The 15,015-nt window shown below is 40.3% G+C and overlaps 1 protein-coding gene across 1 annotated transcript in view; it reads left to right on the forward strand.

Annotated features, from left to right (window-relative positions):
• Window positions 1–15,015, forward strand: part of LOC113490113 (fructose-1,6-bisphosphatase isozyme 2) — a 22,897-nt gene continuing 7,882 nt past the window's right edge. Inside the window, exons 1-5 of the mRNA XM_026866373.1 lie at window positions 1–240; window positions 2,848–3,010; window positions 3,941–4,033; window positions 9,609–9,749; window positions 10,950–11,087. Of these exons, the coding sequence (XP_026722174.1) occupies window positions 68–240; window positions 2,848–3,010; window positions 3,941–4,033; window positions 9,609–9,749; window positions 10,950–11,087 (708 nt within the window). The 5' untranslated portion in view covers window positions 1–67. The remainder of the gene's footprint in view (window positions 241–2,847; window positions 3,011–3,940; window positions 4,034–9,608; window positions 9,750–10,949; window positions 11,088–15,015) is intronic.

Raw genomic sequence — 15,015 nt, forward strand, 5'->3', positions numbered from 1 at the left:
GGATCTCCACACGGCAAGAAAGCGTCCCATCCAGCTGAGAAGATAAGAACTCTGGTACCCAGCAAAAATGTCCGACAAAACCCCCTTCGAAACGGATATGCTGACACTCACACGATTCGTTATGGAGAAGGGACGTCGTGTTAAAGGAGCAACAGGGGAGCTGACGCAGCTGCTCAACTCCATGCTGACTGCCATAAAGGCCATTTCCTCTGCAGTCAGAAAGGCAGGTCTTGCCCACATGTGAGTCCTACCTAGCGATACGGGGAGGAAGAGGAGGTAGAAAGACAGCTGCTTGCACAGCAAGGCTGGGGAATGGGCAGGGATTCATAAATACATTAGAAGGGCCTTTTTTTAAGATGAGTGACTTTAAGCCTGGATTATCAAGAGTGGGAAGTGGGAGATCTCTCTTTCTGGAGCATTTGAATATTGGTCACAAGATAGACATTTAAACTAGCTGCTGTTCTGTAATATTTTACTCTAAAAATGTACCTCAGAACTTCAGTGCACTGTTCACCTTGATATCCCTTGTAAATGTTGATACTGATCTGTTTTTAAAACTACTGTGAATTTGTAGAATATCACACTGTAATTTTTTCTGCTAACATCCAAGTCTGGTGCTGAGCTGTGTAAATAAGGGCTTGGCTTATCTTGGGAAGCTGATGCTCTGCCTGACTGCAGTATAAGTAATGGTCTAAAGCAACTGCCCTTTGAGAAATGCCATAAGCTGCCATGCATGACTGAATTTCCCCTTCCTTCCTCAAGTAGTATCAGGGTTACAGGTGAGGAGTCTTAAAAGGCTCTATATAAAAATCAAACATAACAGTTTGACATCTACTGGTTTATCAAATGGAATAAAGAACTGCTTCAGCAAAGCCTGGAATGAACCAAATTCTTCCTCACACACAGAGGTGAAATAGACATCAGTGTCATTCTTTTAATGGAGATCTATCAGCAGTGGTTCAGAGAGCTGCAAAGTTCTAATAAAACTGTGCATTTAAAATATACAGATTTTATTCTGTATTGAAAGATATGTTTCTGTACATGCCTGTGTATGTACATATGTTTATATGCATAAAAAAGACAGGGAATATATTTGTGTAAGAAAGACAACATTTGTAACTTTTTCTTTCTTTTTTTTTTTTTTTTTTCCCCTGTGTGGAGACACCAAAATGTATGACAATGGGTTTTTTTGTACTTCTGCTGACTATTTGGTCAAAGTCTTCATAATCTTTCCAAATCGTGACTTCAAGGTCTCAGCACTATCACCCTCACTTTACAGGCATGGACCATAATATGTAGAGAGGGCATGAGACATACTCAAAGTTAACAGCAGTGTCAGGCTGCTCTGCCCTAACTGTTAAACCATACTTTGTTTCTGTACTTAATAGGTGAAGCTAAGTTGTTTTGCCTCCCTGACTTAAAGGAATGGTTGCCTTGGTCTCATTTTTATCTTTCAATATGCAACCTCTGAAGTATTTAAAAGTGGGGAGAACCTCCATTAGAGGTGGAACAGGTGTTGCAGCACACACAGTTACTGTGCTAGATGAATCTTCCCTTCAGAAATAAAACAGCCATTATGTTAAGAAGCAAATATCTCTTTCTTTAAACAAAAGATTCAGGTGATGTACCAGAAATATCTAAAGTATCCAAACACACAAATGAGTAACCATTCAAATTACTGCAACTGAAGATAACATTTCAGAAATTCCCATGGCAAACTTTCAACCACAGTGACTGGCTTGCATCCATTTGCATTTGTGAAGTTAGAAAGGTCTGATTTTTCTACCCTCTCCAAACAGGAGACTGTGAAGTGACTTCTTTAATGTTAAAGAGTTCAGCATGAATTTTTAACAAATTTGCCATTCAAGAGTAAAAGAGGACTTTTTCCAAGCCGGAGACTTGTGCTGGGAATATGCCTGAAATAACACTAACTGGAGAATGGGTGCTCAGCACTGCCTGAAAAATCATGGTCCTTTACAGTATCTCAAACTTGGCCCTCCAAAACAGAGTGCCCAAAATGCTTAATACTTCTGAAAATCTCAGGGAACTTTAAGTAAGACAAAAGACCTACCCTGCCCCCAACTAAGGTCTGCTGCTGATCAATATCCTAGGGACTAATTAGTTTTCCCTTTCCCCTTCCTTTTTTTTTTTTTTTTCCTTTCCATAATGAATAAAAATGCTATATCTATATCTATTCCCTATATGCGTCCTTATACTTCTAAGATACCCAGACTATGCACATTAGGTCTGAACAGTGCTTCCTCAACTGGTAATCTCATAAATATGTATACTACATTATTAATATATTGTTAAAATCAGGATAGGGAACAGAAGCATCATTCCCAACTCAGCTGAGGATCACCGAATAAAACTGACCTTGATCCTGAGGGAATTATCTGGGGGTGCCTTTAAAACTTCTGATTTTGTGATGGCTGGGAAATGAGTGGATGTGGGTTAAGTGACCCTCACAGACCAGCAGAAGAAAATTATGCAGGTGCTAACTGCCCTCTCCTTCCACAAAACTGCTGATAGCTGCTTCATGAGGCTCTTAGGGAAGCCTGGCATGCACTAGCTGAGCTGTGGGCTCTGCCTCTGGCCTGGAGAACATCCAAGCAGAACCAAAAAGACCCTTCCTCTTTCTCATGCACACTTTAATTTTCCAGCAGCAGCAACCATCTCCTAATGCACCTCATCAGTTTAATCCAAAGGTTAGAGGTGTGGGAAGATGAGAGGAAGGAGTCAGCCTGACTTTATTTTTCTTTCTTTCTTTTTTCTCTTTTCTTTTTTTTTTTTCTTAAAACCTGTAACGTTGTCCTCCCTCAGATTTCCTGGTTTACTTTCCTGTAGGTTTGGTATAGCCGGCACCGTGAACGTGACTGGTGATGAAGTGAAGAAGCTGGATGTATTATCCAACTCTCTGGTGATTAATATGCTCCAGTCCTCCTACAGCACCTGCGTCCTGGTAACCGAGGAGAACAAGGAGGCCATCCTCACTCCGAAAGACAAGCGGGTCTGTGCAGCTCCTGCCTTCAGGGGTTTATTGGCTCAGGAAGCAGCAGGTGGCACTCTTGTTTCAAGCATGAAACTTGGGCCTGACACACGCCCCGCGCCACCCCCCCTTCCCGCGGGAATTCAGAAAATTTGCACCATTACTGCATTGTTTTGATTAATAACTGTGGTGTACGGCATAGTTTCAACAACTAAAGGAGCTGTGGAGGGTAAAATTATTATTAAAGTTTTGTGAAGGGGGGGAGAATAATTATTTTGGAGCTTGTTAACACACCCCAGATCCCAGGTATAAGTGTATTATTACATTCCCTGACCGCCGGTGTAACATTTTGGACTACATTAATATTTAGGCAAGATAAAATGAGATGAGAGTCTGGCAGAACTGGGTTTTATGTTACGTGTCCAGAGGAAACACCTGACTGGTTCATCAGGCTTCCCCCAGGAGGGGATACTATTGCAGCAAGATACTGCTCACGCTGATGTAATCTATCCTTCCCCCAAGATGTTTTCTTTCTGCCTTCTAACTCTCAAACCTCACATCACAGGCAAGTTCTTTTGTTCAGAACAAAACGTAACAAAACAAAACATGTTTACTTGAGGAAGATGCTCACTCCCAGAATGAGTCACTCCTTTCGCTTTCAAGTGATTTCTTGCATTGCTTGGCAGCAGAGGACTGCTCGTTTTTATCATGAGATTTTTGGGCTGTCTGAGCAGAAACCTGCCCTCTCCTATTTCTCTGGCAGGCCCTGCGGGCAGTGGGTGTTGTGCTGCAGGGCCAGCTAGGTCAACAGTGCAGCTTTCCTGACAAGTCATGTCAGGCATACTTAGAGGGCTAAATGCAGTCTAAAAACCATGGGTTTTGTCAAGTAAAAGGAAATAATAGTGCAAGACTACATATCATTTAATGCTTCCCTTGCCACTTCTATTTTAGGGTAAATACGTGGTGTGCTTTGATCCTCTTGATGGCTCATCCAATATAGACTGCTTGGCACCAATAGGAACAATATTTGCTATCTACAAAAAGGTAAGAGGATGAATGAAGAACACATGGCATGGTAAAAGCAAAATGTCATGGGTATATCAACTTGCTTAGATTCTTTCCTAGGTCCTTTAGGTGTCTTTGTGATCAACAGAGCCTTAGAAAGAGTACAAGAAGTAACACTTAAGATTCACATGGGCTAAAATGCTGCCTCAATTCCCAGGAAGAGGACATCAGCCCCATGAAATTGCTAGGTGGCAGCACTTCCCTTCTCCAGACACAAAGGAGCTTAAAACGCTCTCACCATCAGGCAGCTTGTTAGTTCCTTCAGTGATGCTTTACTTTCTGCAGGGAAGCTAAGGGGTGTGGTGGTGCTCACAACTCAGCATTTGTCTTCCCGGATACAGACTGGGAAGGGCTGACAGTCACTGCCTGGATCACAGTTAGCAGCGTGGTGGCCTCCCAGCGGGAGTTGCTGTGCCTGTTATGGATGGGACTTTATAAGCACGTTAAGGATGGAGACCACCTGAGCCTGAAGGAAGCAGTCACCGGGGCCCTGCCATCATGTTTGCTGCCATGGGGCTGCACAGCTCTGCAGCCAATTAACAAACAGTTATAGTTAAGAGTCATGCCAAATCTTGTGATTTGTCTGCTAATCTCCCAGCAGTTGGTGTTTTTCCTAAAGCCTGAACTCACAGTCATATGACTATGGGAAACCTTCAGCCATTGCTATTGTGAAGTAACATCTACAGTACTTGTGACTGCAAAGAAGTCTTTGCAGACTGAGATGCTACACTTCACATGAGCATACATTTTTAAAGTCTGCTCTTGTCTTTTAACTCATAATTTTCAACCGGTTAGTCCTCATTTTTCACACTTCTGGTAGGCAATATGCTAATCACTGTTGAGAATATACATGTGCTAGTAAATCAAATAGTTATGGCACAGTCTCAACAGGACCATGGCACAAGCACATGGCTGTCCACACTGTTAATGGTTAGTGCAAACACCCATCATAGATGCAGCCCAGACCAAACAACACAGAGATGATGCCTGGGTATGGCTTGTGGAAAGAGCAGCTCAGGGACTATCTCCAGTACTATCTACCAACTTGCTTTTTGCCGGGAAGAGAGCTTAACTGTATGGATGCAATCTATGCCACATGCCCCTATGGCATGCAAAGGGAGCCCCACCCTTTCTGTTTATCTCTCTAAAGGTAGCCTAAAACAATACAGCACCTCCCAACCTTTACAGGTGGTAAGCAACATCTTGCCAACATCAAACGTTAGCTTTCTTTTTAGGAATGCTGTGTTCAGTTACTCTGCAAAAAGGCAAGTGCTCAGTGTGACTCATATAGCTTAGCAGGTTGAAATAGAGACTATGTTTCTCTACAATATTTAACTCATCAGCTAATGTGTGAGTTAAAAACTACAGACTTCTCAGTCTTCCCTGGGATTCTTACTCAGAATAGAAACATTTCCCAAAGAACTCATGTCATTCCCAAATGCTCAAGTTTTCAATTAATTTTATGATCCTCCCACAGTTGTGGTTGTTCTAATATATATTAACTTTTTTGTTGTAAATACTGTGTTACTGGTTTTCATGTGGGTGAGTACCTCCAGTGCTTCATAAAAAGATTACATTGCTTTTTTGTACAGATATCCAAATGAAAACCCTGCTGCTAGGATGAAGCACAGTTTGTCAATTACAAGAACAACTTACCATTTTTCCCTAGAAAATTAGAAAAAATGTTGCATTTACAGACTTTGGCTTGCATAATTCTTGCCATTAAAATGCTAATTCCAAAGTACATGTTAAATAATGCACTTTCCTCTCAGGCAAGACAATTTCGTAGCAACACTATTAACTTTAAACACTATTAACTTCAAACCCCTTGAAATAATGAAATAATAGTAAGTGCTTTATTGATTGTTACTGAAGGGCATCATGAAGGGGAATAAAAGTGATATGTTTACCCAGTGGGTGAGAATCACTTAAGAAACAAAACACATTTTCAAGTCATTTAAGGTTCATTAACATCATTCTAGAAAAGCTAGAACAAATGCAATTCTGAAGGATGATTCTTAACACTTGTCTGATATTTGGTACCTTCCAATTCTCAAATGATTGTGTGACTGATTTTCTCAACATGTCAGCACCTTAACTTCATTTCCAAAGCCATATCCTCCAGAAATGAAATATTTTCCTATTTTAGGAAAAATATATAATCAGCACTTTTCTATAAAGGCCGCACTTGGCCAATACAATTCAAACCTGAAAATGGTTCCTCTGGCTGCTCCTAATCCAGAGCCACCACCGTGGTGGCAGGTACCATTGCCTCCTGCCAGAAAAACACAGTATCAGTTTCTTAGAGAAAACCACTGGGAAATAAATGCCATCATATGTTTATTTAATTTGCCGCCTGGCTTCTACTTTCTGAAGCATGGGTAGCATTGTTAAAAAGACCAGAAATGTCAGAAAAGTGGGGCTGAGGGAGGAGCCTTGCTGAATCAGCAAAAGCCAGAGAAGGGGATAGGACAGTCACTGCTGCTGAGGGCCTCTCAGCTGCTGGAGTGTCAGGATGTGGTGACAGTATTATTTACTTGGATTCTTCCCAGTTTTTCAGTGAGCTGAATCTGCAACCCTCAATTCATACTGCACATATATGCTATGAAACTCTGCTGCTTTGTTTTGTTTTGGTTTTAATTTGTAACTTTGTCCAAAGCCTTAGATGTATTTTACTTCCTCCCCTTCAGTGTCATGAGGACAATCTCCTTCTCTCCATGTGGTCCCTTACAGAGAAGGTGTAAGAATTCAGGGCAAGTACAAAGGATACTCATGAAACATGTAATATGAACAAAGATCTGGAAACTGTGTCCTTCCAGAGCTGCTCCCACTGCTGATGAGAAATCCTTTATACGATATGGCAAATCATACATGCAAAAATTTTCAACTCTGGGTATCACCCAAGGGTACCCCTGTAGCCAGACTCTGTAGACCTTGTTTTATCTGCTTCACATCATTAACAACCAAAAGTGACTCTGTCAATGAACACTTGTCAGAGCTTCTCTGCAGTCCCTCTGCCTATTTCAGTGCTTTGCATAAAGACCTCTAAAGAGATTTCACTACCGCCATCTCATAGTCAAAATAGAATAGAAAGGAAATCCATCTGTGCACCAGAAAGAAGTGAAAATATTCAGCAGTTATCAGAGCATACCATCTAGGTTAATTCCCTGGTTTGTTTCACAGTACATGGTACTTGGCAGGACGAAACTCCTGCTGTCCTAACAATGAAATATCAGCTGATTTCTAGCTTTTTAACATTCTGACAAGCTCTGCAAAATGTTTGTTTGAGACTGGCCTTTTTTACTTCATTTTGGAAGCTGGCTCTCGGAAACACAGTTCTGAATAAGGATGGAAAAACAAGTGAATTCTGCCCGACTGTCCACCTCCTGAGGAAGGTGTTCCTCTGATTTTTCAGCATAGTCAACAAATAAGTGGATTCTCAACCATATAAACATGGAAAATGCATTTAAGAGATAGGACAGAAAAGCTCATCTCTGAAAAATGTATTTTAAATCAATAACATGCGTAACCAGCAGCTACATATACTGTATATACACCATGTCCTACAAAACAAAACTCTTTACTGTATTTATACTAAATTACATTTTATTTAATGAGGAAAGCATATAAAGAGCTAGGAAAATCATAATATGTTTGGAACTAGTTGTGTAATTGTATGTTTAATTCTGCATTTAATGTTGCTAATAATTAGTCTACTATGGACAACCATTGTTTTTGATGTTGTATGTGCCATGGGGATTAATTTTTGAAAGAGAAGATGCTATGTAGGGTATAATAGTTGGTTCTGTAAAAGATTGTTTTAGCAAAGGATTAGCCACCAATAGTCAATATTCAAAGCTCTGGAATATACAAACAGGGGTTTTAACTAGTCTTCCATCATTATGTGCATTATAACCTCTCTGAATAAGGAGCTTGACATAGAGTATTCCAAGGGACTGTGTATCAGATATATTTGCACATGTTATATTTCAGCTCCCATAAAGAGTTGGTTGCCAACTGGATTTTTTTTTTCCCATGGAAGAGCTTGGAAAAATAATAATAATTTAAAGTTTTGAGCAAAACAGAGCTAAAAATTGTAAATGAAAGTAATAAAAGTAACAGAATCTTTCATCTGAACATGAAAACATTTTGATGTGGAATTACTGTCTTCATATGCCAAGAAAGATGTAGTTTTGGTGTCTCACATCTGTTTTCCTCTAGATATTGGCATACAATGATGAACTGGATCCCCAGATTACCCTTAGATTGCCACTTTACTAGGACCCTGATGGGTACCCTGAGAGCTCCTTGCCATGGGGCACAGCAGAGGATTTCTCTGTTGGAGGAGAGGTGTTTTCCTTTGGAAAATATTTGTGTAAGGCATTCTTAATTTTTAAAAGAATTTGCTCAGTATTCATCAAATATTTTATTCTACACAAAACAGTCTCCACTGATTTTTAATTTTTTAACTAGATATTTTGGGCTAGAGCTGCTATTTTTATTTATCTGCTACTAAATCTAATTAGGCCCATGCAATCACTAAGAAATTGTCTGAGTTTGGAAAAATAAAATGCTAAACCAGGGCCTGAAGAAAGGATCTGAGGGGGGTCTCATTTCAATTCCTTCTGAACCACCAGCAAAACATCCACAGAAGACCCACAACTGACAAGCTTTTAAAGAAACATTAGTATCAAACATTCCCTACCCATTTTGTAGTCCCAGGAGGTAAAGGTTGGAGTCAGCCTTCCCAAGTATGCTTGGCTGTTCTCCTTTCTTATTCCACCAGTCAAACCTTTGTAAGCTGTGGCTGAGGCACACCCCCAGAGCTGGCTGGAAATATTTGCACCAGGTCTGCTTGGGCTATTGTTTTTCAGTGATAACCAAAGAGCCAAATCAAAATACAAGTATTGGAAATTGATTAAAAGCCTGAAGTAAAATGCCATGTGAATGCTCTATGTGGAGTTATAGATGCATACCTGTGCACAAGCACATGTTACATGTGCAAAGCAAATGCATTTGTTATTTTATATATAATATGAACATTTATATCACTTCAGTTACCCATCTCTTCACCAGCAGAGACCAATGCATAAGCTCGGTTCCATCATGTTGCACTATCTACCCTTTTATTCTGCGTTACTGGAAGCAATTTTTCTGTACTGTTAATTACTGCATTCACCTCACAGTTACTCCCTCCTGAGGGTTGTCAGTATGATAGCTTATGTTTACATTTACAGAAAATTAGTACCTCTGTTCTCAGATTTCTGATGATCTTGAGTTAGTAGGCTGGGCTGTAATGCTGAGGTATCAGCTTTGTTGCAGGTATTGTATTGGTTGCATGACATGTATAAAATAACAAACTCTCAACATCCTGTCCCAGCATGCACATGTACTTGTACCAAACTTGCCCTTAACAGGTGAGAAATCTCTATTTTGGTTGTTTCAAAGGCCTATGTAGACACAAAAAGGAAATCTGCCTCATATTATTATTTGTGTTGTTTTTATTGTTTCACATAAAAATTTAACCTTCAGTCCAATGGTTATTTTTCCTCAGGAAACAGATGATGAGCCTTCTGAAAAAGATGCTTTGCAGCCTGGACGCAATATTGTTGCTGCAGGCTATGCCTTGTATGGCAGTGCTACACTGGTCGCTCTCTCCACCGGGCAAGGAGTGGACTGCTTCATGCTCGATCCGGTATAGTCATTGTGTTAATCACATTGTCACTATCTTTTAGACCTTTCCATGCTTGGGTTTACTCATTTTTGCTACTCCTTGTCTCTGTAATCTAGGCAATCTACACTATTCTTTTTTTTTTTCACCCACATCCTGGAGCACCCCACCTCTGCCTTACAAATATTCAGTAATACATGAGTATATTGGTACCAATACCTCTGTTTGTTCTGCTCAGAGTTTAAGTTAAATAGTGTTTGAATCCCTGTTCATTTAAACCAGACTGCTACTTCGCACAAACACTTAAGAAAATACACTTAAGAAAAACACTTAAGAAAAAAGGAGGTCTTTGCCTCCACTTAAAGGACTCCTACTTTTTTCTTGTTCTTTTTTTTTCTGCCTGTAGAACCTCAGCATGTTCAGTGTTTAGCCTGGGGCAAGAAATGTTTTTTGATACAGCTTATGCAGAGATATCTGATTCCTTGAGTGCAATTTAGTTTTATGTCTAAGTCCTCTAAGCTACAGACCCAATTATTTGCAAAAGTACAACCATACCCATACAGTTGGACATGTGTTACCCCTCAGTGTTCAGCCCAGGAGCCCAGCTAGTGTTCCTGGAGGAAGGACACTGGTCATTTGAGAAACCAGCATTAGATGTGGGCAATAACATAAGAGGGTTTTTTAATAAAAGGATGCATTATTATCAAAACTCCTTTAAGTTTTATAAATAGGCTCATTCCAAGTGGAAAGAACTGGGACCTGAACTGCTCTGGTTAGATGAAGAGAAGGTGGAAGTTGTACTCAAACTGCAGACAGCAACAGCTGGGGTAGCTGACCACATTCACTTTAAGATATTTAGACAAGACAGGCAAGAAGAGTTCAAAAATCAGAAAGCAGTGTAATTGCTTAATGTGTAACCTTATTATTTGTGGACACAGATTCACAATCCATCTGCTTCCAGGGCTGACTGGTCTTCTGATAAGTTAACTATTACAGTAGAATTGCTTTTTGCTTACAGTACCAATGTGACAAGTTTTCATGAACATAATGCAGAGTCTGTACTTTCTGCTCTATTTGTAATACTATGAAGTTACACACAAGACAGGTGCTGAAAAGACCAAGCTGTTCTAGCGTTTCTCCCGTCTCTGGTGCAACAACTGCTATAGAAAGTCAACAAAATTTTCTGCTGCTTGCTAATAGCTGGTCTGTCCTGTTCTTCTGTAGGGTCTCGGTGAATTTATTTTGGTGGACAGAGATGTTAAAATCAAGAAGAAAGGAAAGATATACAGTCTCAATGAAGGGTACGCGAAGTATTTTGATCCTGCAATGACAGAATATTTACAAAAGAAGAAATTCCCTGAGGTAAGAAAATATTAGCACTGTACCCAATGTACTGTGTACTGGCAAGCACTGCATTCCATGAAGTCCTGGTGGATGGGAAAGGATTTGAAGGCCTGCATGAGTTCAGTCCAATGTAACCCTTTCATGCCATCAGGTCCATTTTGGGTATGTATCTCATGTGTTTTTTTTCTGGTGCCCTGCGATTTTCTATAGCTTAGACTTCAGTAAGTAAATTCATAGCTTGTTCATCACTGTGTGGAGCAAAATGTGCTGTACATGAAGAACCAGGTTTTTCAATGCAGCTCTGAAAATGTGCCAGCAAAATGTGGGGGTACCTATGTTTTCTAGGTTATCTGATTATGCAGCTCAGTCATATGTGCAGCTGAGCATTTGGGCAGATAATACCTACTGTCCAAAAGGTGCTTGCAGGGAGCTGGGTGAACACCACTGTCTCCTTCTCATACCCACTTGAATCTGAGAAATGCAGTATCACTCTTGCACTGGCTACTTTCATCATATGGAGCAAAAAACCCCCATAGGTTGAAAAAACAATGGTGTGAGGCACAATTTCACTATATTCTGTTGTTAAGAGGATTATGTTACCCCTCAGAGACATAAAGCTGAGAACACCCCACGTCTGATGAACTTCCTCGTGGGGTTATACAGCTCTATATGGCCTCTAATTCATGCTAGGAGGACAAAACACAAGCTCTCAATTTGGAAAGCTGGAAGCTCTCTAGAAAGTGTGGCTACGTGATCAGTAAATTATAACATAATATTGTGATGTGGAACACTGAATTTGGCCTGGTAACTGGTTCTGGTGCTCTTGCTGTTAAAAACAAACAAACAAAAAAGCCCCCAAACAAACCATAGGATTATTTTTTAAAATATTAGTTGTTGAGAATACTTACACAGGGTTCATGTAAAAATCAATGTATCCAGTAGAAAACTTCAGGGTGCTGCACAAGGGAAATGTACTGAATAGGAGTTTAAACAATAGTCCTGTGAAAAGCTTCTTCTGAGCTGAAAATCTGAATTTACTGCACTGGATACAGCTTCAATGCTGACCTCTTATCAAAACCTTTTTCAAATTACCCAGATTGTAGTTACAGAGGGTATCACATCCTAACATTTTAAACACATTAATTTTGAATATTTGAGGTTATTTTGAAACTTCAAAATCTGCTTTCAGAAGCAGAAGCTTACAGCACAACTTTTGTAATTCCTGAAACTAATCCAGCTGGGAAGGGGAAGGAGCTCTGTGCTTCTCATTCTGCTCATGTTATGCTGAGCTATGTATTCAGTATAATGCATTAACACTAGATTTACTAATTTGTGGTTTTGCAAATCACCGAAGTGTTCTTTACAAAAACTCTTAAACAAATAGTCAACCACAGGCAACTATGAAAAGACTGAAGAGATTTCAAACTCAGTGGAAAGACCAGACAGGGATGTATCACCACAGGCTCAGTGAGGATGGGTCTATCATGTGATTCACTAAATCCTTAGGCTAGGACATACAGGAAAAACCTCATTTGCAAACACTATTTTATCTCAAATCTGTGCTTCATTTGACAAAAACCTGTTGAAAGTGTCTCCTCTAATGCAACAGAAGTTGGTGAACAGTGTTTTTGTTATTTTAAAACAAGCAGCACAGTAGTGCATGGGTTATTTGGGGCAGGGGAAGCCTTTTCAAGGGTGCTGAGCAAGCACATTGCTTTGCTGCTCTGAGACATAGCGTTGTCTGTGTGAGAAGAGCCAAGGCACCAATGTTATGGCCACAAAGCGCAAGGAAGTGCCATGCCCATCTGAGAGCTAGTTATGAACTTAATTTTGGAAACAGCATAACTCAGTTCCTTGATTCAAAAAGGATATTGTATTTGCATTGTGGGTGGACAAGAGAAAGAAGGTTTTGTCACTCTTCCACAGCATAAAGCCTGCTTCCTGGCACCATCTGTAAACCTTACCAGCTACAGCTAAATTGATGGTGCTCCTACCTTCCTTGTAGCACCTGGCTGGAGCATTGCACAGCTTTGGTCTTTGTCTTCCTCTCTTCGGCATGCAGAATGGCAGTGGGGGCTATCTGCTGGATACCCCCTGCCTCTGACTTGAGGAGGAACTGACATGTGGGGCATGGGGGACCCCTTCTTACTCAGGCAGACCACTCTCACCCTATGGCTTTCTGGCCACTAGAAGCCAAGAGAGTATGCATTAATTTCAGCTACTTGTCACTTTCTTATACCTTTTTTCCCTTTTATCCTGCCTTGGTTCTTGGTCAATATACTGTTCAGATGACTCTCTAACATTGCCACAGAAAACATAAATGTTAAAAATAAAACAGGCAAAAAAAGTTCGATGTTGTCCACAAGTGTGTTGTGTTCTGTATCACTGTCACTGGCAACCAAACATTACAAATCAACTGTTTATGAGAAGACATTTTCCCTCACTAACAACAGTGTCCTAGAGCACAGTTTGGACTACAAAGACATGTTGACCCTCAAAGTTTCTTGTGGATCACCACTAACCTAAGGCATACATTCTGAATTAAAAGCACTGGAAAAGTGCTGTTGTTCTGCAGGTCACCTGTAGGCCTCCTACCATTGTCATGCAGATCTTAGTAGGAAATACTTATCTAGACACATCTCTTCTGGAACAAGACTCCAAAGTAAAACTAACTTTTTTGTCAAGCATCAAAATCTCCTGCCGCTTAACTAGCTTGAAGAGCAAGCTGCTGTTTGCAAGGCTGGCTGGAATGCAACATGTTTACTCCAGTCTGCTCTGTATAATGTGATTTGCAGAAACAGACTCCACAACTCGAATAGAGTTATACAGCAGGTATGTTTACTCTGGCACCGGTGCAAGGGGGAATCTCTCCACAAAGCTTGCACACCCACCGCACATTTTACCAAAAACTTATAGAGTGTGAATATCCATATTCATTGCGTTACCTAACACAAACATACATATGCATGAGTAAGGCTGGGTTAGTTCGAAAGGCTGATGTCAGCAGTTTATGTTCTCTTTGCACCTGCGCATTGACTACTGGCTGTCTCTTATACACATTATATGGGTGTTCCTAGCCACCTCCAGCACACTTATCCTGTTGGTAACCTAGTGCCATGTCTCAGACTTGACACCACCTAAGGAATCAGGTCTGAAAGTAGCAGGCATTCATTGACCAATGAGAGCAAAAATTATTAATTAAAAGAAATGTGTGCTTCTGTTAAGTGATAGGACTGCAAAAACTGGGCTTCAGGTCACTTCGAGCATTAGACATCCTGATACCTTTATAATCCTTCTGTCTCATTATATGGGCATTTCTTTTGGTGACCATCTTGCCATAAGCAACTCCTGCCCCATCTGTTCATTTTCACCCCTGCTCCATGCTCCCACAAGACTTTATTAAAGAAATTCTGTGTATTACATTAGGGCATAGATAGGAGTTAAAAATATTCCTTCCAAGAAACTCTAGTGGTTATTTTTAAACTTACAACTATGTTCTATTATTCATAAAGAAGAGGCAGGCTGAATAAAGACAGACAAAAAATTATACACAACAGGTATTTACCCTTAGGTATTGTTATCCCAGGGGTGAGGATGTGGTTTCAGTACTGCTTCAGGTATCAAAGCACTCTTTCTGCAGGTCTTTATCTGTCACTCCTTAAAGCTTTAACAGAGGCAACTGCCCGGGATCAGCAAGTACAAAGTGTACTTGTTTATTCTGTTCCTCGTCATGTGCTTCCTAAATCTCTGCTACCGACAGCAAAACACAAGTAACACTTAAATCCTGGAGAATGAAGAGGAAGAAGAAAACTCTGTGAGGGTTTAGGCAATAGCCAACATTACTGGAATATGCAACTGTGCACTCTGACTCTGAAAGATAGTAAATCAGTTTTCCTGCAAACAAAACATGCACATAGTGTATGTGTGCATATATATATATATATAT

Source organism: Athene cunicularia, assembly GCF_003259725.1.
Source record: "Athene cunicularia isolate RWA chromosome Z unlocalized genomic scaffold, athCun1 chrZ_part2, whole genome shotgun sequence".
NCBI classification, from domain to species: Eukaryota; Metazoa; Chordata; class Aves; order Strigiformes; family Strigidae; genus Athene; species Athene cunicularia.